This window comes from Triturus cristatus, chromosome 11 (assembly GCF_964204655.1).
Source record: "Triturus cristatus chromosome 11, aTriCri1.1, whole genome shotgun sequence".
In the NCBI taxonomy this organism is placed as follows: Eukaryota; Metazoa; Chordata; class Amphibia; order Caudata; family Salamandridae; genus Triturus; species Triturus cristatus.
Genome location: NC_140594.1, coordinates 587,447,154 through 587,472,367, shown reverse-complemented (window position 1 = coordinate 587,472,367; position 25,214 = coordinate 587,447,154). Strand labels below are relative to the sequence as shown.

Here is a 25,214-nt window from a genome sequence, read left to right as displayed (position 1 = left end):
GCAACCATGCACCCACCTCCTCTCATCATTCCCACCTTTGCCCGAGGTGGTTGGATGGTCGCCCTGTACAGGATCATTCTGTGTGTATGTCCCTTTTTTGTCTTTTGATTGCTCACCTGGCTCTCTGTGTGGTGTCTGATCCTGGTCGGCAGCATTCAACTGACCAGCCTCAACCGAACAGATCCCCTCAGTCTTGCCTCGGGTCAGCTGTTAGGTCTACCAGGACAACACCTATTTGCAAGTTCTAGAAAAATACCATCAGACTGTGAACATTTCCTCTTGCTTGATCTGCACTTACTACCTCTTGATGGAAATTCTGTTCTCTGAGCCCCTCCAAAGTGAAGCTACGGGTGCTGCATTGTATTATCATGGGCACCGCTTGCAGGAATGCAGTCATCTCACCACCCCACCCCCTGTATCCACTGGTGTTCCTGTAACAAGATCTCTGAGGGTGATACTATCACTTAATCCATCCACTTGGCCTTTTCAGCCAGGATAAAATATTGTCTATGAGGGTGGACACTAAATTTAATACCATTCTGGGTGGGAAGGAGCCCACCACCCCATATATGACGAGCTGACTACTCTGTTACTGACACCAATCTGAGGAGTAATATGATCCTTACATTGTGTGTAGAAAGTATCCTTTGTTACTCTCCACCCAGTTTATGTGACTGCCACAAATCCATCACACTCCCAACCAATGTCCACACTGTCTAAGGAGACGAAGAGCTGTTTCTGGCACTAACCATTTATTCTCCATCCTTTCCCCTATGTATGGGATTGGAGAGGCCATCTTTGAAACCAGAACCACTGTCCGTGTATTAATAGAAGTTGTGAGTGTTTCCACCATCGCATTTAGGGCCGGACTTAGTTTGGCGGATAGGTACGCTGTCACAAATGTAACAGATATCTCATCCTCCTTTTTACAAGTGCATCTAATCTGCACTTGTAATAAGGGACATGGGATGTCAGCCATATTTGTGATGGAGTACCCATCCACCAAACTCTATATCAGGTCCTTAGCAGTGACGGCCCGTATAGGGCGTTTAACCGGGGCGGTGACGTGGGGCAGAGGAGGGGCAGGGTGGGGGGTTGCAAAATGCGGCATACGGCCGATTGCAGGTAAGTTTCGGAAAAAAAAAACGAATTTCGTTGCGCGTGCAGCATCGCTAAATGCGCTGCAGCGCGCGCAACAAAATTTGTTTTCTTTCTTTTTTTCGTAACTTACCTGCAATCGGCCGTATGCCGCATTTTGCAACCCCCCACCCTGCCCGTCCTCTGCCCCACGTCACTGCCCCAGTAACACGCCCTATACGGGCCGTCGCTGGTCCTTAGTCTAGTGACTAACCAGCTGGACTCTAACCAACTGTAATATTAAAAAACAGAAAGCCCTGGATTCTATCTTCACTGCTACGGGCGGTGAGGGGGTGTTGTGCCATTGTTGGGTAAAATGTTGTGCACAACACCTCACTCAGCGTTCATAAACACATTGGTCGCATCAAGAGTAGTGTCGAGTAACTATAGGAGATTCAAAATGCCCTTGAATTGAACGGTAGCACAATTGATCTTGGATATCTGGGATATTGAGGAATGACGTTTTTTGATATAATCATGCCAATAATTCTTGTTGAATACATGTTTTGATTCTACTCTGCATGTGCACTATTCAGCACAGCAACAGAAATAAAGGGGTTGCCTCTGCTTACTATAGCTGAAGAGTCTAACAGTTATGTAGAGAATGAAAAATGCAATGATGTTGATTTTCATGCTAAAAGGATTAGACTGAATGCCATTGATTTGTGGTAGGTTTTCACCTCACGGTGAAAAAGGAGGGAATTCTGCATTTTTTTATACCTGCTAACAGTACTGCCAAAGCCTTTGGATGATTGTACATTAACACATATTAAATGTACTGCCATCCATTCTGATGTTCTACGCTGCACATTTAACATGGCTGCTTGAGTAGGCATAGTCTCATTGGAACCTGGCATAGAAAAGTGAGAACTATGGGGCATATTTACAATGAAATGTCAGAGCGCAGAGCTGCGCCATATTTGGCTTCACAGCGCACCTGCATTTCCAAAACGCAGGAATGTGCTGTGTTTACAATACAGAGCACCCAAATGTTTTCCCTAGTGCTGGCGCTAAAATTAGCTGCCTAACGCCAACGCACGGACCTTTGCACCAAAGTGCAAGGGTGCCTGGGTTGCAGGGAATGATTGTTATGTGCAGGAATGTGTCCTTTCCTGCACATAAACAATCCATAAGGGTTATTTGTTACTTCTATGTGTGCTGATTTTGCAGCACACATAGAAGTTGCAAATCGTCATTATTTAATGATTGTTTATGTGCAGGAAGCGACACCTTCTTGCACATAAACAATCATTAATGGTGTTTTACGCTTTCTATGTGTGCTGCAGAATGCAGCACACATAGAAAAAGCAAAAACGAGGAGAATTGAAAGTATTTCTCCTCGTTTCGCCATTTTAAGGCCTGCTCTTGCATGGCGTTAATTTCTGGCACTGCCTCAGATTTACACATTCTTGTAAATCTGGGGCAGCGTTAAAAGAACTGTAAGTTGCAGTGGAATGCCCACAGCAACAGCCATTGCATGCCCCTTTCACACAAAGTGATGCGTGTAAAGGAGCCGTATTTATAAGGTGGCGTTAAGCCACAAAAAGTGGCTTAACGCAGCTTTATAAATATGGAGAAGGGCATAGCGCTACCAGAACGTCGCTAAAAGTGACGTTCTGGTGGCGCTGTCCCCTTGCAAATACACCGCTACAAGTTTACCCCACAGGATTGAGACTTCAAGGTCTTTTCACATTCAGGGACATATGTACAAGTCCCTATCACCATGGAAACGTCACTCTTTGTGACGTTCCCTTGGCGATAGGGGCTTTGCCTTATTTACAAGGCAGCGTTAAGTCACTTAATGTGGCTTAACCCTGCCTTGTAAATAAGGCACCATTTCACGCTATGCTTAGCGTGAAAGGAGTGGGCAGTGGGTGTTGCGGTGGGCGTTCCACCGCAAAACCCATTGACTTTGACGCTGCCCCTTATTTACAAGGGCAGCGTAAATAGGCGGCAGCACTGAAATTAAGACCAGAGAAAACCTGGTCTTAAGTTGGCGAAACGAGGAGAAATGCTTTATTTCTCCTCGTTTTTGCTTTTTCCATGTGTGCCGCATGTGTGTCTAGGATTGTTTATGTGTAGGAAGGTGACACTTCCTGCACATAAACAATCCTTAAAAAAAAATTATGTTTTGTAACTTCCATGTGTGCTACATTAAGCAGCACACATAGAAGTGACAAAATGACATTTCAAGATTGTTTAGGAGCAGGAAGGGACACCTTCCTACACATAAACAATCCTCCCCTGCACGTAGAAACCCTTGCACTATGGTGCAAGGGTGCCAGCGTTGGCCTTACGCTGCTAAGTGTAGAGCCAGAGCAGGGGGAAACGAAAGGCTGCTTCATGTCCTTGTAAATATAGTGCAGCCTTGCGTTTCTGAAGTGGCGGAGTGAGGCGTTAAGCCATTGTGGAGTTTCTCTGTGGCCGCACTTATCTTGGCCTGTGGGACCCAGGAAAATAAGGACACACATACCCATGGACTGTGGTATGGGCCGGAAGTCCCGTGCAACCTCCGCCCGTTTATTTAAGCTCTCTGGCCACGCCTGCCCAGAGAGTGCTACAATGTGTGTATGTCCTTCCGGGATGTGGGGGCAGTCTTGGGGAAACAACTAGACCGCTACATCTCATCCCAAATCAGTGTTCAACGTGAATGTCAATTAGAGATCAACATACAAAGTCTGCCAGTTTCTGACTCGGCCTAGGATTCGGCCTTAAGCTGTAGCAGCATTGTGTATTTCGTTGACTTCTCCTTGGGCTGGCGGCTGGTGGTGTTTCCAGGACATTGGGTTGTCCACCATCCGTGGTCGGAGTGACAGTCTCTGGAGCTTGGCCTTGCATGCTGTTGGATCGCGGTGACAGACTACCAGTTGGAGGCTCTTCATCATCTATTCTACTGGGGTACACCGGCTCAGCATCATCTGGTTGTACTTGTTTAAACCAGGAGATGTTTCAGGTGATGATCTCTCCTCCCCGTTTGGCTGTGAGGGCTGTTCCATTGATGTTCAGTACTGTCCACAGTCCGGGTCCATACATTGTGCGGAATTTCCCTCCGCTGCGCAGGTGATGCACTAGGACGGTGCATCCAGGTGCTATGCTTCTCAGCCGTGCTCTTCTCCGGCTGCTAGCTTTGTTGTTAGTGGCTCTTCGTCAGCTTTGCGTATCGACAGGATTGTAGGGCTCGGGTGTCCAGCTATCGGCTACTGGAAGAGTGTCTCGCCTGGGACCAGCGAGCATTAGTGCCCACGGCGACCGTTGGGTGGTGCAGTGTGGAGTACTGCGGTACTCTCAAAATTCGGTGAAGCGCCATTTCCATGTCAGATTGTTCGGCTACTGATATCTGAAGGATCTTGTTTAGTGTTCGCATAAAACGTTCTGCTTCACCATTGGCTTGAGGCCTTTGTGGAGTAATGCGGTGGTGTTTGATTCCTAGTTGTGTTAACCACTCTTTGAACTCTCCTCCTTGGAGCGGTGGTCCGTTGTCGGTTTTCATGACTTGAGGTAGTCCAAAAAGAGCGAACGCTTTCTCGAGCACCGGCTGCAAATGGTTGAACGATGTGGACGGTATGACTTCTACAATCGGGTACTTCGTGTAGCTGTCGACTAGGACAGCGGTCACCCTTCCGTCCAGGAAGCTCCCGAAATCCAGGCTCACCCACGACCACGGGGAGGGTGATGGGTCCTCTGTTATCACTGGTGCTGGTACTTCTGGGCTGGTGATGAGCTGGCATGCCCGGCAATTTCTCATGACGGTGTCCACGGCTGTTTCTAAGCAAGGGAACCACACCTTCTCTCGCATCCGTGACTTCATTTTCACTGTACCTTGATGGCCTTCGTGCGCTAGGATTGTCGCTCGTTCCTGGAGACCCACTGGGATAACAATTCGTGATCCGCGTAGTACTACCCCACCGTCAGTGGTGCTTAGTTCGTCATGGAAGTGCCATGTTTTCCCCAGCCGGGTTCGTTCTGGTTCATTCCATCCTGTGGTGCCGTGGAGGAAACCTTCCCATGATCCACCGCGTATGGCTTCTAGTGCTTTTTGAAGTACTGAGTCATTGTCCGTTTACGATTTTATCTCCTCCATTGTAAACGCTTGTGGAAAGGCCCATCGAGACAGCATGTGTACGTATTCCTCTGTACTTTGTTCTTGTGTAGTGCTTCCTGGGAGTGCATCTAGCGGGAGCCTAGACAGAAAGTCAGTAGGATTTTTGGCTCCAGGTCTGTATTCTATTTCCATTTGGTAGTGCTGCAGTTGTATTGCCCACCTTTCTATTCTGGGAGGTGGATGCGGAGCAGTGCCTCTGAACCGGGGGAGTAGTGGCTGGTGGTCAGTTACAACCTTGAATGGGTGTCCGCTGATGTAGAGATGAAAGTGGTTACAAGCCCATTTGATAGCGAGCGCTTCTCGCTCAATTTGGGAGTAACGAGCTTCGGTTGGCGTGAGCGCTTTGCTTGCGAAACCTAAGGGAACCCACTTCCCTGGCTCTATTTCCTAGCGAGGAGTGCTCCTAATCCCACGGGGCTGGCGTCCACTACTATTTCCGTACGTCGTGCCGTGTCAAAATAGGCCATGGTGGTTTTGCTCAACAGGGTCGACTTTACATTTTGGAACGCTTCTTCTTCTTCTTTTCCCCATTTCCATGCTGCATCCCTCTTGGTGAGAGCTCTTAAAGGTTCAGCCACTGTAGCAAGGTTAGGTATGAACCGTCCACAGTATATGGCCATACCCAAGAAGTTCCGAACTTCTGATGCTGTGCTGGGTGCTGGTGCTTGCTGAATAGCTTGCGACTTCCTGGGGTCTACCTACACTCCCTCATGACTGAATACATAGACAAAGAACTCGAAGAATTTTTGGAAGAATTGGCATTTGTCCCGGTGGAGTGTCACACCATGGTCAACTAGACGTTGCAGAGTGGCCCTGAGATGACGATGGTGTTCTTCCAGCGTTGCTGAGTGAATGAGTATATCATCATTGACGTTGTGGACTCCGTGAAGTCCTGACAGCATTTTCCGGAAGATTTCTGCTGCCGAAGATATGCCAAAATGTAACCTTTTGTAGCGGTGTAGCCCCAGGTGTGTTGAGAAGGTCGTAATATACCTGCTTTCCTCCGCTAGTTTCAGCTGGTGGTATCCCGCGTTGAGATCGAGCTTGGAAAACCATCGGGATCCATTTAGATCAGTCAGTATGTCATCGACCGTTGAGGTGAGGTGTTGCTCCCACTTTATTGCTTGGTTTGGAATGCGCATGTCAATGCAGAGAGGTATCTTCCATGGCTGCTTTGGTTTCTCAGCTATGACCATGGGTGACACCCATGGCGTAGGTCCTGAGACCTTTTCGATCACTCCTTGCTGCTCTAGATTCTGCAGCTCTTGCTCGATGAGAGGCCTGAGATGAAAAGGTATGCGACGGTGTCGTAGAGCAACTGGTTTCACGGCCTTATCAATGTGCAACTTCACGGGGTTTCTCCTCATACACCCTAGTCCCTTGAAAAGTTGAGGAAACAGCTTGAGTATATCGTTGGCCTGTAGTGTCTTAACTGCGTTGGCGAATGTCACCAGCCCCAGTTCTTCTGCCGTGTGGCTGCTCACTAAGATATCTGCTTCTCGGTCTATGACGTGGAACGTCGTGGTGACCTCGTGAGCATCTGACTTGACTTGCACCACCATCTTCCCTTTTAGAGGTAAAGGCTTTTGGCTTCCATACGTCAGGATTTTCACATTCAACGGAGCTAAGACAGGTTTTGGCTTCTGTTGCTTGTACTGCTGGCAGCCCATTACGTTTACGGATGCTCCTGTGTCAATTAGCGCCGTCACTGGTGTTCCTGCAATTTCGATGGTGCACGTCGGTTGGGGCCTCTGTCTTCTTTTCAGGTCTCTAGCAAATGAGATCATATAAGCTTCAGCCTCGTCATCTGTGGATGAGTCTTCTAAGTACTGTCTCCGATTGGCTGGTATTCTAAACATTTTAGAATTGTCCACTTCCTCAAGCAACAACTGTCGCACTGCCTTGGACGGCGGTCATCTTCCATGAGCTCCTCTGTTTTGGGCCCCACCTCTGCAGACGCTTGCATAGTGGTTGGGGATGTCACATTTGGAGCATGTCCGACCTTGTGCAGGGCATTCCTCGGGTGGATGTTCTTCATTTCCGCAGTAGCCACAGCGTGATCCACACGGGTTTCTAGTCGGCCATCGCCCTCGGGTGCCTCTGGATGCGGTGCGTATTGCGTCCGCTCGTTCAGTCTTTATCGTTGCTGGCCTTTCTGCTTGTTGGGCAAGCGCGGCGTCCATGACAGTAGCTCTGGCATCGGAAAGTTCATGCGACCTTGCTAGTATAAGATTGTCTTCCAGAGTAATTCCTGGTCGTCGCAATATGAGGGTCTGAAGATGTTTGTTGCGGCATCCTTGGATTGCTTGGGCTCTTACTTCCTTATTCTGGTCGTCGTCCGTGCAGGTACTGGCCAATTCTCGCAGACGCGCGTGGAAAGCGTCCATGGTCTCGCCCTCTCTCTGACGTGCTTGACGGAGTTTAAAATGTTTGTAATCGGGGTTGAGCTGCGGGTCAAAATGGGCATTTAATGCTCTGACTGCGTCATAATCGGTAGGAGCGCCGGTGTCCGGGAGCTGCGCAAATAGCTTGTATAGTTCTTCCCCCCCAAAATGGAGCAGTAGCGACCTTTTCACTGCGCTGCCGAGCTCGCGCATGGTAGTGAAGTAATTGTTGAGCCTGCCAATCCAAACTGTCCACCTCGGTGATGCTGTTGCAGGATCAATGAGCTCGCTGAACGGGGGCAGCGCTGTAATCTGCGTGTGTTGCGACGTGGGCTGTGCCACTTGCTGTGCAGGAGCTGCGTTTTGTTGGGCCGCAGGCATGGCTGCCGCAGCGGGGACTGACATGGTGATGCCTCGGTGGTGTCAATACAGCAAAACCTTCTGCAGGGACTGATGACTTCCTTTCCAGCTGAGAGGTGTTGCACGTTGGGCTTAACAGGCTGCTTCAGGGGCCCCTACTCCTTGCAGATTTGGAAAACGTCAGGGTGCTGCAGCAAACCAGGAAACTTCCCCCTCCTCACAGGCTTGGAAATATGTCAGAGCGATAACCTGCCCCCTTAGCTGTCCAGGACACTTCTCCTTCACAGATACCAGGAAGGGTTGGGCAGGGATGAGTGGGCAGGGATGCCCAGTTCGCAGGCTAACGGACACGTGCAAAAGATATCCTCCCACGACGTTAAATCAATACTCCCAGCGCAACAGCAGCATGCAGTAGCTCACTTCAGCCAGCAGGTGGCGAGGCATCACTCCGTGATGCAGAGCGGGACGGCCAGAGTGCCGGGTGGTACGATGCACTCATGTGCGCGATGTGGAGGCAGCACTGTGCACGAGCGTATACACGCTCCAGGGAAACCAGCGGGCGATGCGCAGAAGGCAGCTGAGCATTTACCTTGGTCAGCGCGGCACAGGAGAGACACGGCCGAAAACTTTCACAGCCCACATGCGGCCTCCGATGTGCTGCGGGATGTGGCGGGACCACGGCAGCCTTCGGCACCGGGAACAGGCGCCTTGATGAGGTTGCTGGTCGGCTGCACACAGAGGTATGCAGGCAGCACACGAAGGACAGGGGTGCCCACCCTCGTCACCAGTGTGGAGTTTCTCTGTGGCCGCACTTATCTTGGCCTGTGGGACCCAGGGAAAATAAGGACACACACACTCATGGACTGTGGTATGGGCCGGAAGTCCCGTGCGACCTCCGCCTGTTTATTTAAGTTCTCTGGCCACGCCTGCCCAGAGAGTGCTACAATGTGTGTATGTCCTTCCGGGATGTGGGCTCCGCCACTTCCTCGTACATATGCCCCTCAGTTTTTACCATACCCCTCTGTATTTAGACTTCAAGGCCTTTTAACATTTTTCCAGGAGTAGAGTTAGTCACCTTCTCGTTACCTGCTATCTATAGTTTCCCATGACACAACATGTCTTATTCTCTGCTAGCTGCGTTATAGAAAAAGTATAAACAAGATTGAAAATTGAAGCAAATTTAGCACTGCGTGCTCCAGCGGCTGAGATGGCAAAGTACTGATTCATTGCTTTGTAAATTCAGACTTCGAATATTTTTGCTGCTTGCTGTATTTTTTGCCACTCAGCATATCTTAGGCTGGTCCACAACACGCATCTGCTAAACTGAAAATGTCTTCTTAAAACATCGACGGTCATGGAGGCTGTGTCGCACATACTAAACTAATCATTAACTGTGACATCTGTTGATAATGAACATTTCAAACTACAAAAAACCTCTCGTCAAAGAAGAAGATAGTTTGAAAATATTGAGTTGAAAGAGGAAATTGAAGGGAGAGTTCAGGGGAGTCTCATCTCCCATGAGTAGGATGAAGTACTTGACAGTAAGTACATCATGTGTCATGGTTGGCAATGTTACCTCACTAAACCACTTAATTTTTACATCTTTCTCAGATCTAAATCAACCTTTTTTGAGAATTAGCAGTCTTAACTATCTTAGAACAAATGTATTTTTCAGAATTCACTGCTCCTGAGTTCTGAAAATAATGTTGCTTTCTTTGAAACATTTTAGGGACCTCACTTGGCAGGTTACTGTTCTATGAAATTATTTTTTTATGGGCACGATGGCATGTTTCCCTTTGAGATGCCCAGGATGTTTCATTAATAATTATCTGAATGAAAAGGAAATGAGGCGAAATTCCCTACAACACTGCCTAGAAAATTCTCCTGTGCCCGCATAATGCTTTACCTAAGCCGCTAGCAGGCAGCCATCAATTTATAGCGTCCCACTTCCATCATAACAATGTCATTTTGGGTCCAGAGACACTATTAACAGACTGCAGATTGGAGCTGTGGAAGCTTCGGCAGCTGCTGTGCCCAGCCCCCTTCCAAGCTCTAAAGCATGGGTACTCACAAACTTTCTCTCGGGGGCCAAATTTACAGTGTAGTTTGTGGCCGAGGGCTGCACCGGTGGGGGCGGGGTCAGAGGGGGAGGGGCGGGGCTAAAGCAAAAAATATATATATTGTGACCATGAGGTTGAACACAGGTCCCTGCAGCAGATGCCTTCGTCCACTGAGCCACCAGACCCGGCATACACACATCTCTCTCTCCCCCTCCCTGTCTCCGTCTCCCTCCCCCTCCCTGTCTCCGTCTCCCTCCCTCCGTCTCCCTCTCTCTGTCTCCCTCCCTGTCTCTCTCCCTCCCTCTGTCTCCCTCCCTGTCTCTCTCCCTCTGTCTCCCTCCCTCTCCCTCTGTCTCACTCCCTCTGTCTCCCTCCCTTTCTCCCTCCCTCTCCCTCTGTCTCTCTCCCTGTCTCTCTCCCTCTGTCTCCCTCTCCCTCCCTCTCCCTCCATCTCCGTCTCCCTCCGTCTCCCTCCCTCTCTCTGTCTCCCTCCCTCCCTCTGTCTCCCTCCCTCCCTCTGTCTCCCTCCATCTCCCTCCCTGTCTCCCTCCGTCTCCCTCCCTCTGTCTCCCTACCTCCGTCTCCCTCCCTCCCTTTCCCACCCTCCGTCTCCGTCTCCCTCCCTCCCTCTGTCTCCCTCCGTCTCCCTCCCTCCCTCTGTCTCCCTCCATCTCCCTCCATCTCCCTCCCTCCCTCTGTCTCCCTCCCTCTGCCTCACTCCCTCTCCCTCTGTCTCCCCCAGACTGCGCCTCTCTGTCTCCCTCTCTCTGTCACCCTCTGTCTCCCTCCCTCTCCCTCTGTCTCCCTCTCCCTCCCTCCGCCACCCTCTGTAATCTCACCCCGTGTGTGTGTGTCAGCCCTCAGCCTGGGCTGAGAGAGCTTCCCAGCTCGCGCACATAGCCGCACCTCAGTACTTCACAGGTCTTTAAAAGACCATTTATATGTTAATAAAGCTTTGTTGTATTTCACCTCTTTAGGCCCCTGCATCTATACTTTGACAATCACTGGATTCCCCCGGCCCCCACAGAGCACAGTCTCAGAGTCCGGGCTGCTGCAGTGTTTGCTAACACTATTTACATTTTTTTTAAACACAGGTAGGATATCTGCATGGTCCATGGGCCGCCAAGGAAGGCTTGCCGTGCCGCTGGCGGCCCGCGGGCCGTACTATGAGTAACCGTGCTCTAAAGGCAGCATGAGGGGCTAACAGGCATTCTCCCTTCAACTGCTTTGCAACATGCCTGCGTCATGCTGGTGAAAAATGTGTGTGGTTTTTGGTCCATTATCTCTCACTCAAGGGGGGAAAGGTGTTGCCATATCTGTGTGTCATTTATTCCCTTTTCTAGGAACAATAATTTGTATTGCCTGGATTTAGGTGCAGGAATACCAGCTACAATCAGAGAGTACAACTCCCCAGTATCCAAAGAACTAAATCTGCTGACCTAATAATGGGGGACATATTGGACAAGAGAAGTAGACAGTGCAGATGTGTAGCCGTGATCCAACAAAGTGCCTTAGATGTAGTCATGGAAGGACTATGTTTGTCTCATTGCAATCCAGGCACGTTTCCCAGAGCAATTGAGTAGTTTCCTAACCACACACAGGGTCGTAATGGAAGCCTGGCTTCCCACAATATGCAATTTTCGCTCAGATTGCTGTGCAATCATTGTTCCTGCTGAGGCAAAAATCAGGGATGCATTTTCTGAGATTGTACTGCTGATTATCAACATGAAGGATATTGTGGAACAAGAACATCAAGGACAAAATATCTAGAATAGAATATCGAGGGATAAAATATCGAAAGGGAAGTGCATATAGGACAGAATAGATTTCCTATTCCTAACTCCACATCTACGTACCTTGAAGAAATATCTACTACGTAGCCAGTGCTTAATTTGAGCAGGTGGTTTCTGCTGCTCAGCACCGGCACTTAGTCATCAACACCAACGCTTTTCATGAGCACAAGTTCAGTACACATTTATTTACCAGGAGATTAAGTAATTTGCCCAAATCACAGGATGTTGAGCCAACGCTGAGACTTGAACCTGGATCCCCTGCTCCAAAGTCTACAGGTCAGACCATTACACTACATCATCTCCCCCCGTTCATGGTTAGCAATTGGTTCTGTTGTAGTTGGCACTAACAGGAGAACTGGGATGATGCAAGCTGCCTCCTAACCAGAACCCCGGCACTTATTTTTTTACAAATTAACCACTAGGCGTAGGTACATAGACGTGGAGTTACGTATACAAAATCTAGACTTACTTACCTGTTGATATTTTGTTTCAATATTTTGCCCTCGAGATTTGGTACCCTCAATATTCTGGCTTCGATAATTAGCATGCACACTATTGTCTGGCAACCATTCAACTACTATCTTTTATTTGACTTTAAGGGCGTAGGATTTTTACTCCTTTCTAGGCCTGGTAATGTGACTGTACCATCGGAAAACAGATGTGATTACTTTTCCTTCAGCCATTAAATGAAACGTATTAGTGCGCAGATGTTTTTGCTTTTTGGTGTTTTAAGGTGACTTTAGGTGGCTTTTTATTGTCTTTTTCTTAATTAATTTGCCTCTTAAAATCACATGTTTTGTAGGAACACATCCATCATCATCACGAGTGGCCAAGCTGACTCTTTTTGGTCCACAGCAGATCACTGTGCCATCATCCCTTGGAGGGAGACATCAGATGCAGCAATAGTCCGGAGACTCTACTCATATCTCTGCCGGAACTTACTTTATTTATACTCTCCTGTGTCCTGATAATTTTCCAATACTGCAGCATTACCAACAACAAGCATTGGCATAGCCAACGGGTCTCGCCTTTGGTACCTTATAAGTGTTTAGCCATGCGACAGTTGATGTTGTTGCACCAAGGATATTGTGCTGCATAACTAAATACTTATAAGGTCCCAAAGGCGAGACATATTGGCTATGCCAATGCTTGTTCAGGATTGCCTGAGGATGAGTAAGATGTAGGTTGGGTAACTGATGTGGAGAAGCATCTCTGTTATTGCTCTGCATGGTGGAGATGTGTTAACAATGGGTAAAAAGAAACGGTTCAGGAAAACAAAAATTAAATCAAATAAAATCTGAACAATTAATGCATAGGAGTAGATGCTGATCACAGGTCAGAGATGAGATGTCGAAAAAAGTTTTCTGACGTGTGTGGATAAACTGTTAGGTGGAGAATGGTGTGTGTAAAGGTTCAAGACTGGTTACAGTGAAGTCACTCAGTGGGAAAACTGAAGTATTGGTCCATGAAAGATACCGGAGATGGAGCTGGACGTAATTTAAGGTCCAAACAGTTATTGGTAGCACTCAGCAATGGTGAAATAAAGAAGGTGGTCAAAGACTTCTAGAGTGGGGCATGAGTGACAAGCCTTTGAAATCTATGGTACTGTGTTTACAACTTATAGCCGGCCCAATTAAAAGTTTAGAAAAACATGGACATAATGGGGTCTTTTAAAACTGAGTAGAGCAAAAGGAGTTCGTCTTCAATCCAAGCTACAGATTTTTTTTAGTACTAGAATTTGTAAAAGTGGTTATCATAATTTCAGGTGAGAGGTTTAAAAGAGAGAAAAACCAAACGATTTCAGATAATGGTATGCAGCTTTGCTGGGGCCATCATTCATAATGTACATATTCATTCTATCCTCAAACCAGCGGGTTTGTGGACAGTAGGAATCGGGTTATCAAGGAATGTATTCGGTTGCCTATGGACAACAGGCTGCCATGTTAACTGATTGCAGAGATGGCATAATTGTATATGTGGAGCTGGAGGACATTGTAATACTTAACTCTGGAAATTTGGTCAAAGTCCAGTTTTTATTGGTAGTCTTACTGAGTCGGACTGGGGGGGGGGTTATGAGGCAAGGGGGATATGGTAAACATCCACCGATGCCCCATCCTGGCATGTGTTCAAATAAATCACTATACATCAAAAAACCTTCCTGCATTCTCACAGCATGAACAAGAAGGCACTGAAGGGCCAAAAAGCAAGTACAGAGATAAGTCTTCTCGTTTGACCCCCATCATCCAGAACAGTCTTCTGGCCCCAAGGTGAGACCGACACCACCTGCAAAGATCTTCCAAAACGAGCTTCTGTGTGTTGTGTTTTTCCAATCACAGACCTCCTTAAAGAGCCCTTCAGGACTAGCCATGCAGTCTACAGAATAATCAAATAAAAAAATAAAACTAAGAACTGAAAAACAGACAAAAATGTGGGGGCATATTATCAAGCACGGCGTTAAAATGATCGCTGCTTTAGCGACAGAAAACTGCCGCTAAAGCGGCGATAATGGGCTTGATAATATGCCCGTGAGAATTCCAATAGAAGCCCATGTTGACACCAGAACATGGGCTTCTATTGGAATTCTCAATAATTTTAATGCAGTTTCTTGATAATATGCCCCGTAGTAATTGAAGAGGATAGTGCCTTGGCTGCAGAAAAAGGACTGAAACTGTGCCTGGCTATAAACGCAAATGAGCATGAAGTGCAACATACATAAACGTAAGCACACACAGCCGTTCCAGGTTAAAAATCATGTTTCAGGACCTATCGCCAAAAAAGCGTTTGTATTGGACCACCATCAAAGCCTGTAAACTTGTATGCGGCATTAAATAATTTGACACACCTGTGAGCTTTTACCCTATTTCCACTGAATTCAGCATGCCAACAGCTTAACCAGGTCATCATGAGAAAATGGCACCTTGTTTTCCTGTGCTGTAAAAGTGTACATAAATAGCTGTTCGCCAGAGCATACAAAATGTCTGCAGTCTTTTCAGGCTCCCCATGGAAAAGACGGATTGTCCTGCTTGTACAAAGTGCTTTTGTCATCAGAGGCTCACCTCAATACATACACATGAAAAGAAACACATGGCAAGTGCTACAATACACTTTCACTATGTATAACCAGCAACTCGTTCACTCCAAACCCTACCTCACAGAAAAGAACTCCCTGAAGAGTGGAGCACTGGCTGTGTCTTACTCAATGGAAACAAAATGGTGCCTTTCTTGCAGTAAATTAGAGTCGCCGCTTATTGAAACCAGACACTACCAGCTTCAAGAAAATATTATTTCGCCTAACAAGGGGAAAATGGCCATAAAAATATGTCAGTCGACAATGTTGGGACACTGATGAAGTAGGACATTCAGGAATCAGAATAGAAACTAACGACTACACCCGAATAGATAAAAGATCCGAAAAGTTCATTAAAACAAACTGAAGAGTCATCTGGGTAATCACTTGGGCAACGAACAATCAACCCTGTTATGGAGACAGTTTTTAGGTTCCACTTCTAGGATAACTCTCCTTTCTATTTGAGGTTCTGAAAGTCTAAGTTTCATCTGCGCCAATCACGGTCGCCTCATGAAATACCACAAAGTAAAGCTTTTAAGACGTGCAGTTTGGAACAAACGCACTAGCGTAACAAAAAGTGAGGGGACTTCCCTGCACGGAACGTAGAGGGGCCCCCTCCGGGCTTAATCTAGAGCTCTGCGGCCAGAGTGCAGTGCTGAGGGGGCCCCTTGGAGCTTGCCCCCCCCCCCCCCCCGCACCGCGGGGGCTGCGGGGGCCTGTGTTACGCCCCTGAACAAACGCCCAGCGATTAACCAGTTCGGCAACGGCTTTAGAGTGATGTTGCTTGAGACTGCTTTGTGGGGAGCATAGAGGGGTGAACCTGGGTGGCACAGTTTAATATAGGGCTCCCAGGAACCAGCTCAAAGCAAGTTTGTAAATCTAACTCACGTGAACATCCTTGAAGGCTGCGTCAGAACATGTCAAAACAAAACTCCCCAAACTAGGCCTATCTAAGCACTCGGTTCATTCATGTCTTAAGGCAATAGCATCATAAAAGGTGTGTGCGGCGGGAGGCGGCTTGGGACTATCTCTGAACCACTCCCACCCTGAAGCCTGAATATCAAGAATTTGCAAATCTCTTTCAAGGTCTGAGGTAAAGAATCTGACAGAAGGTTAAACTAGGTAGCTCAGTACATCTTGAGGTGAATTCTCCCACGTGGAGCTGCCAAGTGTCTTGATGTTCATGGCAAAGCTGGCGCATTGCTTCGCCACATGTCCTCTTGCTGTATCATAGTAAGTCCTGTGAAAGTAAGGTTGAGACCTTGAGTTTAAAGCTTCAGCCTTCGTAGTCCAACATACCTAAACTATTATCTCAGCAAAGGCCAGGCATTCGTGCACATCTTTATACTGTGAAATATTTCTATATGGTTAACAAATGTAAATTCTGCAGAAAACGTCACCGGAGTCATATAATCTTATCCGTACGTGCACACATTTCTTCTGCGTGACTGTTTGAAAGGCAGCCCTGTGTGCGACAGGTTTTATAAGCCCTTAGACTCCTACAAGAAATCGTGAAAGTAAAATGTAAATATTGAGATAGTTTAATGGGAACAAAACGCGCTCAGGGACCCTGCTACTGTGCCCTACCCTCCGCTGTGAAATCCAGCGTTATCAGAGACAACTGGGGGTGTCCAATACACACCTCAAGGAACTGCAGAGCTAATGTGTAATCGGCTCTATGTTGGCATATCTCTCGTGGGGTAGGTGTGCCCGAGGGGCCAGTAACACAGCCCAGTGCTGCTGACTTTGGAACAGGTTCGAGTCCCAGCGTCGGCTCAACAGCCTGTGATTCTCGGCAAATCACATTATCTCCAAGTGCCTAAAAAAAAATTGTGATTGCGTGTAATATAACCGGCAGCGTTGTAAAGCGCTCCAATACCTTCCGGTCCGGCCGAGTTTGTGTCATATAATACTACACAAAAAAACAAACGTGAAAGTGGTTTTGGAAAGGCTACCTTGAAAATGCAGAATAATGGTACTACGGGAGGCAGTCGTCTCAGCAATACTCCTCTGAATGGGTTTGTGTGTCGGCTTCTAAAACGGTGAAGCCCCACAGATCGCCATAAATAAAAACAAACAATTGTGCGGTGTTTGTTTGGCCTATTTAAGGATTTTTAAACAGGAATAAAATATATGGTATTATGTCACATGGGAAACAAACGCTGTATACTTTTACGTTACAGAATGTAATCTACAGTGGAAAAACTGTGCTAGCTTTTTTTGGTACGGTTTCCTTTTAGTCCTCATAGAGATGATCATTTAAAAAAAAAAAAAAAAACCAGTCCCCCAGTCGGAGACTCCATTGTCCTGTACAAGCGCATCAATAACAGAAAATGGGGCATCCAAGGGGACTACCAAGCGCTGAGAAAAGGCAGCATCCAGGGAGCGCTACGAAGCGCTAAGAACAGCACTATGGGGGTTCTCTTCACAGCATAAACACTGCGTGCAGCTTTAGGGAACTAAATGCACAGAAGGGCCTGCACCTGTTTTCCTTGCGGGAGCGAGCAGGAACCATCTGTTAATTAAAAACAGATGGTTTGAAAGCTCGCTCCAGCAAGGGAATCGCCAAACGTGCACACGTTGCCATTCAAAGCAATGCAATGCATGCACGTTTTTGCCTGAAAACCTGAATCGATTTCTGCGCGCTGCGTAGGTGAGACCTAAAAAGAGGTCTTTTCCCTATGCAGAAACTATTCCTTGGGACCATTGGGCAACCCTGACTATTCAATTATCTGCATTTTGTATTTTGAGACTTACACACCTACATTTATAACAGAACATGTGGTGGTGAAATACTCTGTTACTTTGTAGCTAGGTGTTCAGTATAAAATACATATATTTATATAAATGTGCAAACAGCTGTTTGTAAAAAAAAAAAGAAAATGCTAAAAGTGCCACAGAAGGGATGAGGTCACTGGACATGTTATTGCTGAACAGAATACAACAGACTCAGTGCACAGCTATGAAGTACTTTATTGATCATCCAGATGTCCATGTCAGGTGTGCGGTACAACTGTATTCAGGCGTATTAACAGAAAACATCCCCTACGCTATTTCATGGCCTGTAAAAAAAGGGGTGGACATGTGTGTACAAAACTGAAAAAACACTGAGAGGTTTATAACTGAAGGCTTAAGAGAGGAGGTGAGACAGTGTCCGTGATGCAGAATAAATAAGAGCTAGCTTGGGTCAGAGAGAGGTCAAATCTTCCCAGAAGTCCTCACTCCTACATCACTGGCACATATTGCACAGTATAGAGTTGTAAACAAGGAATCCATTGAAGCTACCCTTCCCATTGGACAAACGCCTTCAAAATTTTTACAAACGCCATCATGGAGCATATTTACAAGGGCATTGCGCCATCAGAGGGTCACTTTTTAGGACGCTCCAGCGGCGCAATACCCTGCTCCATAATTCCAAAGCGGCGTTAAGCCACTTTGCATCGCCTAACGCCACTTTGTAAGTATCGTACCCTTTAATGCATGTATCTGCATGAAAGGGGCATGCAATAGGTGTTGCTGTGGGCTTTCCACCGCAACACCCAGTGCTTTTTGACTCTGCATCAGATCTACAAGGATGTGTCAATCTGAGGTAGCACCAACAACTATCTCCATTGAAAAGCAGGCATTAGATTTGCGCAACGAGGAGAAATACTTTTATTTCTCTTTGTTTTGCTCTTTCTTTGTGTGCTGCATTCTGCAGCACACATAGAAGGAGTAAATTGCCTTTAATGATTGTTTACATGCAGGAAGGTGCACCTTCCTGCACATAAACAATCATCTCTGCAACACAGGCACCTTACACCGTGGTGCAAGGGTTTCTGTTGGTGTTAGGCACTGGCACACCGAAAAATACAGGGCCGTGCTGTATTCTTGTAAATACAGCGCATCCCAGCATTTTTAAAATGACGCAGCACGGTGATGCTAAATTGCTTGCAGTGCTGCACTGCCCCATTTCATTGTAAATATGCGCCCGTGTTTGTGAAAGCCACCTTTGTATATGGCCTAGTTGCAGAGTTGACTTCTGGCCTCCTACTGAGGAGTGTCGAAGAGGGTAGAATGTTTGACACCACTGTTTGCTTGACTGAATTGATTAGTATATTCACTATTTTAATTTTGGCAGTTTGTAATTGTGGCTTCTGTACATCAGACACCAGACACGAACTGTCCCGAGGCATTCAGAACTAGGTTATTATGATTACCGGAGGCACTGTATCAGCCATGAAGTTGTTACCCAGAACTATCTAAAAGTCTCTTGTTCAGCACTTAGCCCACTGAGCTATCTTACTGGCTTGTTGGGTTTTAAACAACACGCATCCATTGTAAGTCTGGTTGTAAGCTGCCTCAAGCCAGCTTTACTGTCCAGCAGGCAGCTCGTCCAAAGGAACGTCCAATCAAACCAGTTTATTTTCGGATGCACCATATAACATGTTATTCCTGAATGGGGAGCTGCCTTGTCCAAACTGTAACCCAACCCAATATCCATTTCAAACCGGGACACAGGATAGCCAGGCTTACAGTGTGAGATTTGCAGCACTCTAGGTAAAATAAAGGTTTGCCTGCTAGAGGACTCCACTACACTTACAAAGGCATTTTGTTGTTCTGATTCTTGGATGTAATTTTAAACGATCGCTAGATGGCGCAATAAAGCCACTATCGGGCCGGAGTCCATGTGCTTTTGCAAATCTTATTCTCTGGGCTGCTTAGAAGAGACGGAATGCTGGCATTAACTGCTACACAAATACCTGCACTGAATTACATTTGTGTTTTCATTGGTGATATCAGCGTCCAAATGTTGCAAAATAATGATGAATGGAGTGTTATCTCGAAATATTCTTCATCCCGTGCTACTCAGGTGCTCGTGCCTCTAAGTATGCAACTTAAAATTGCATAAACCGTACGTCACATCCGGGAGATGTTTCAAGCGTATCTCATTGCGTATTAATCACTATTAAAAAATTTGAAAGTAGCATTTCTCAAAAAGGTCTCGGAAGGAACAACTAATGCCCTTGTCCTAACTCTCCCAAGACCACTTTAGAAACCGTTTTAGGAACAGTTCTCTCTCGAGTAAGTTCAAATGATGCACTTTTCAAAGGTTATCAGATACTGCGTGTGTAATGCACGTGGGTTTATTATTAGCAGAGCTAGATGACACCTGCATCTAGTTGTCCCTGCCTCCTAATTTTACCTGGATTGACTTTTTGAGGTAACCGAACGCTTAAATGATCCGTGTGTGCCCAATATTAATGCCATGGCTACAATTGTTAGTATACACTGCCATCTTCTGGCTGCAGTGTGGTATTGCTCTGTCAATAAGAGTGGACAAATTAAAAGTAAACCGTCACTTCCCAATATGCTCACATTTCCATCCCTATTGTACTCATTCTCTCTCATTCTTTCACTTTTTAAACTCATCGTCCTAGGCATCAGTTTCTCCTCTGTATTTGCTCACGTTCTCTACCCTTCCTCCCCCGCCCTTCCTTTTCTCCTTTCTTCTCCTATTTCTTCAGTAGTGAGAGGTGTTGGGAATGTTTTGCGTGGGTGACAGTTGTGAAGCAGGAGAGGTGCTGCAGCTCAAGAATGAGGTGTGCTCTACTGGAGGAGCAGTATAGGACGCAGCTCTGGAATAAGTATGAGTCCTTTCGGGATTTAGGTGCAAGTTACCAGCAGATGTCATGTCTCTGGACAACACTTTTCCATTCATAGTTTTTCACTTTACAGAACCTTTCTGATCAGGGGCCCTATTATGTATAGGGTGCGCTTTCCCTGTTTGCGCCCGGCGTAACTTGGAACAGGTGCGCCATGCGCAAACAGGGAAAGTGCACCCTATTACAATGAATGCGCTGGCCCCAGGGCAGCCGCGAACTCGTGTTGGCCTGGGGTGCAGCGCATTCAAACGAAATAAGGAGCGGCTTTGAAGCAGCCACTCCGTGTTTCACAGTGCAGAGTGCAACCTGCCTGCACCATTAAAGGGGGTTAGAGAAAACCTAGCAGACGGGTGCAGTCAGTGCACCCGCAGGCAAGGAGATGTCTGGGGGGTCTTTAGGACCCTCTTTCCCTCCTCCAGAGGGCTGCTCTCAGAGGGCACACTGACCACTGTCAGAGCTTCTTTACCTCTGCACCCATGTCTGTAATACGGTGCGGGTGCAGAGACAAAGGGATTCCCTCATTTGAATGGTCCACACCTCCATGCAAATGAGGAAGTGCCCACTAAAAAAAGCACTGGTGCTGTATGTGCGCAAGAGCTATTGGTATTACAGAAGGGGATGCACCAGCGTCTGCGGCCCCTTCTGTGATACCAAAGTGCCCCAGGGGCACCAAAGCAGACGCAAACACCCGTTGCACCCCCGGGGCACCTTGTGTAATACAGCCCCAGGTGTGTTGATCCAATTGATTTGAAGCAGGAGTACAACATCCTAAATCCTTTCGTCTGTTGACTGAAATTCGAGGCCCAGAAAAGTGATGAGTGACTGGTACCGTGTCATGTGGTATCCTTGGATTGCCGTGCATTGGCTGAGCTGTGTGTCGGTGCCAGTTCTGGATTACTGAGGGACCCTGCAGCCTTGCTGTGGAAGGGCTGTGCATTGCAGCAATATATGCACGGGCGCTAGAAGTAGGGGAGCAGGAGTGCTGCAGCACCCCTAGAAATAACCATGCGAGAGTCGGAGGGTGAATGAGCAAAAAAGACCCCTTGAATTTTTGTCTGTATCTTGTTACTTTTGCTGTGCGCTCAAAGCCAGAGGTCAAATGTCAAGTTATGTTTTCTAAAAGATTAATGCTTTATTTGTTAAACATGGAGATTGGTGTTTACTATTCATTTCCTGACTGCAAAGTGAGAGAATTTCGAAAACGTTAATTATGTGGTAATCTTGCTGGTGTACACGGAGTGTGAAATGAAAGGCTGTAGGATATGATTTGTTCTCACACAATAACATTTAAATATATGCAAATGTATTGCAGACATATTTCAAAATATACCACAAATTAATTACTGTTTTTGTAATTCTGAAGTGTGATGGAAGCAAAGATTTTGAATAGGATCTAAACAAATCCAGACACTTTACCTAGTGATGTGCAGATGATAATTAGTCGCTGAAACCAGATTCCCACAGTTGTTTGTGTGCTATATAGTTTTGTCAGTAAAACTGCATGTCTGTGAAAACGAAGCGGCCATCTCAGTGGAAAATGTGCGGTCTGTGAATGACAGTGCACTACCATACCATGCTGCATTAATATTTTTGCGACAGTATGCTCCAAAATACACTGCTACACACCACAGCCTTACTGCTCTACTGTGAAGTGGGCATGGCTCATAAGCTACACTGGCTATTAGTGTGATGCCTGGATTTTTCACCATCCCTATGACTTTGGTGATGTGGCACTGATAGCAGCACAGCCACTCTGAATATTGCTCCAGCGTCACTTAATATATATGGAAGCAGGTACATCCGGGTCAAAGCTTGTGGCTCTCTATTAAAAAGCTCTCCCCGTGAATCTTATGGTTCCCGTCCATACCACCCTCTTCTTTGGAATGTGGCGTTGGCACACACCTCTCCACATGGCATTCACCATCTCAGCAGCAAACCTCAGCAGTTTGCTGGGCTTGATGTGTTCTGTTATGTTGTTGTGTGGTGCCGTGTTGTATGTTGTTTGGTGCTATGTTTTGGTATTGTGTTATGTTGTTGTGTTGTGATATGTGTTGTTGTGTTATGGTGTTGTGCTATGTTATGTATTGTTTATGATAAAGGATTTAAAAACACGGGTGTGCCTGCGCTGCTCATGCATGTAAGCTAAAGGCAGCCATTTTTTGTTGCGTTACTTGAATGACAGAGGGAAGATTGATGAACAGATGGATGCAGTGGTGTAACGAAACTTGAGGGGGACCCCCAGCAAAGTACATGGAGGGTGCCCCCCACACTCCAGACCCTGTCAGAAGCTCTTAGGCCAGGAGCCCGCCACCAGTTTGCAGGGCTAGAAGGGGCCAACTGCAGCTCGGGGGCCACCTGCAGCTGCGGGGGCTAATGTTATGCCACTGGATGGATGAATGTAACTGCAGCGAAATTAAAAACCATTGTGTTGGCACCGCTGTTCATTGGCCTAAAGCCAATCAAACCAAGAGAGTAGCTACCAAGAGCGCAGAAAATTTAGTAGCACCAGAGCCCAGAGGTGTGAGGGACCCACTGTACCCCCTAAAATAGCTGTCAATCCCATGGCATGTTGAACACATCAGATCTGAAAATGAACCATGCATGGGAACCAGTTTGGGGATAACTGGATGTGTGGGGGCCATAGCAGTTCTTAAATAGCAGGGGTGCTACCAGTCAGGACTGACATGCACCGGCTGAGCTGTATGTCCGTGGTGGGTCTTGAATTTCACTGGCGCTTCACATGACTGAGATACATTGGTGGAGCTGAGAGTGCATTGCCAAGTCTGGAAAAAGAAAGCTGCAGTTCAGGATTGAACAGCCCTGACAGAGATTATGACATGCGGCTAGCAGAGCTTGCTCATCATATAATTACTTTTAAATGCATTGGAGTGCTGAAATAAAATCATACAAGTAGTTCTTCTAATCACAGACCTCAAAGTGTACACGCATGACCAAGCCCATTTCTCCATTTCATTCAGTTGTGTAAGTTTGCCAGTGAATTATTTCACTTTGCTAGTATAACACAGAGTGACAGTGGGGGGATTAGGGAGTACTCCGTGTCATAAAATTGGTGTCTAATCCCAGTGCATGAACCTCCAAAGCACGCTTCCTTCAAGGTCTTCAAGACATTGGAGAGCACTCTGTTCCTTTCGGCTCAGTAATCAATCTTTCTTTTTGCCGTACATTGGTGAACAATAGAAAGCTGTCCAACGTCTTTGCCGCATAATCCGGCATTGCCTCCCTACACATTTCACTTGTTCAGGTTCTTCAAGATCACATTGTCATACTCACAATCCCCCAGCCAGTCCTCGATGGACTCTTCCTGCCTCCCTACTCCCCCAGTACAAGAGCTGCCTGGCAGTTTTTTGGGCACTGAGTAGTCATCCAGAATAGGGTTGTAGGGGTATTCATGCCCCAGTGGGTCAGGGTCGGTGGCCTGAAGCTTCCATGCCTCCCCTGTCACCTCTGCTGGCTCATCGTAAACGGAGTGGCTACTTCCGCCCTCAGGCTCGTCATAGATGTGCTCCTCGAATAATTGATGCGCAGGCGCCTTCCCCTTCATGGCGTTCACCTCCTCAATTCTGTTGTACAGAGGATCAGGGGGGTCAGGCCAATCTGGGCTTGGGTTAGCCTGCAGGAAACTACCAAATCCTGAATTCACCAAGGATTTGGCAATGGTGTCAAAGGGGACAGCGTACTCGGACTCCAGCTGGCTATGGGTTGTCTTATTGTGGATCCGGCCACCAGCTGAAGGTCCCGCACGGACAACCACATCGGATGGCTCAGAATAAGGGCTCTCCACCACTTGGGCACCTTTCTTCTTAGCTTTTTGCAGTGTTTTGGAGCATTTGCTGTTTTGGGAGATGGGCATGACTTCTTTGGCAGGCCGCAGGGATGAGCACCTGTCACCGATGGAGTTGGACGTCTTGCCCGATAACTTCCATTTGTCGCTTGGAGATTTCTGGTCATCGTTCTTCAGATCCAGCAACAGGAGTCCTGTGGAGCCTACACACCGATAGGTTTCATTGTTACCACCATCAAGGCCGGGCTCCACTTGGTTGGCACCTCCCCAACTGGGATCATCCTGGGAGTTCACTTTTTGTACCCGGATGGCTGATTCAATGGCCATGAAGATCTCACTCCCCTGTCGGGTTTCAAATTCAAAGTTGCCTTCTCCAGAGGCACATCGTCTGCCCGCTTCGAAAGAGAAGGTCACCTGTTGAGGAGAAAACAATGTCAGCTTGGTGCACAGCAGGAAGATTTATAAGTAGGTCAACAGATACATAGAGCCAATAGTGTGAAGACATATGCCCACACAGACCCACGAGCACACGTCCATGTGCACACAGCCCTTCTCATGCAAACCACACCAAGGCCGGCGCTCCCACAGATACCCATAGACACAAATAGTAACGCAATACACACAGCATGCACTTAAACACAAACTCACATTCAGACCCAGATCCATACACACATCCAGCCTAAACAACACAGAGGGTCTCAGTCAGAGGTGAAGAAAGCCCTCGACACTCGCATCTTAGTCACACGCCCCCTTTAGGGGTCAGAAGAGGATTTTCCTTATGGTGAAGCTTTTGCTCCCCCCACTGTCGAGAAAACTGCTATGAGGAAGTGAAGTCATTTCCGGATGGTGCCTTTCCTCTTTGTG

The 25,214-nt window shown here is 47.1% G+C and overlaps 1 protein-coding gene across 2 annotated transcripts in view; it reads right to left on the bottom strand.

The window, feature by feature from the left end:
- Positions 1–17,858: 17,858 nt before the first annotated feature.
- DOK2 (docking protein 2) overlaps positions 17,859–25,214 on the bottom strand; it is a 167,909-nt gene continuing 160,553 nt past the window's right edge. For both annotated transcript variants that reach the window (XM_085633856.1, XM_085633857.1), the window contains exon 5: positions 17,859–24,764. In XM_085633856.1, the coding sequence (XP_085489982.1) occupies positions 23,799–24,764 (966 nt within the window). In that variant the 3' untranslated portion in view covers positions 17,859–23,798. The remainder of the gene's footprint in view (positions 24,765–25,214) is intronic.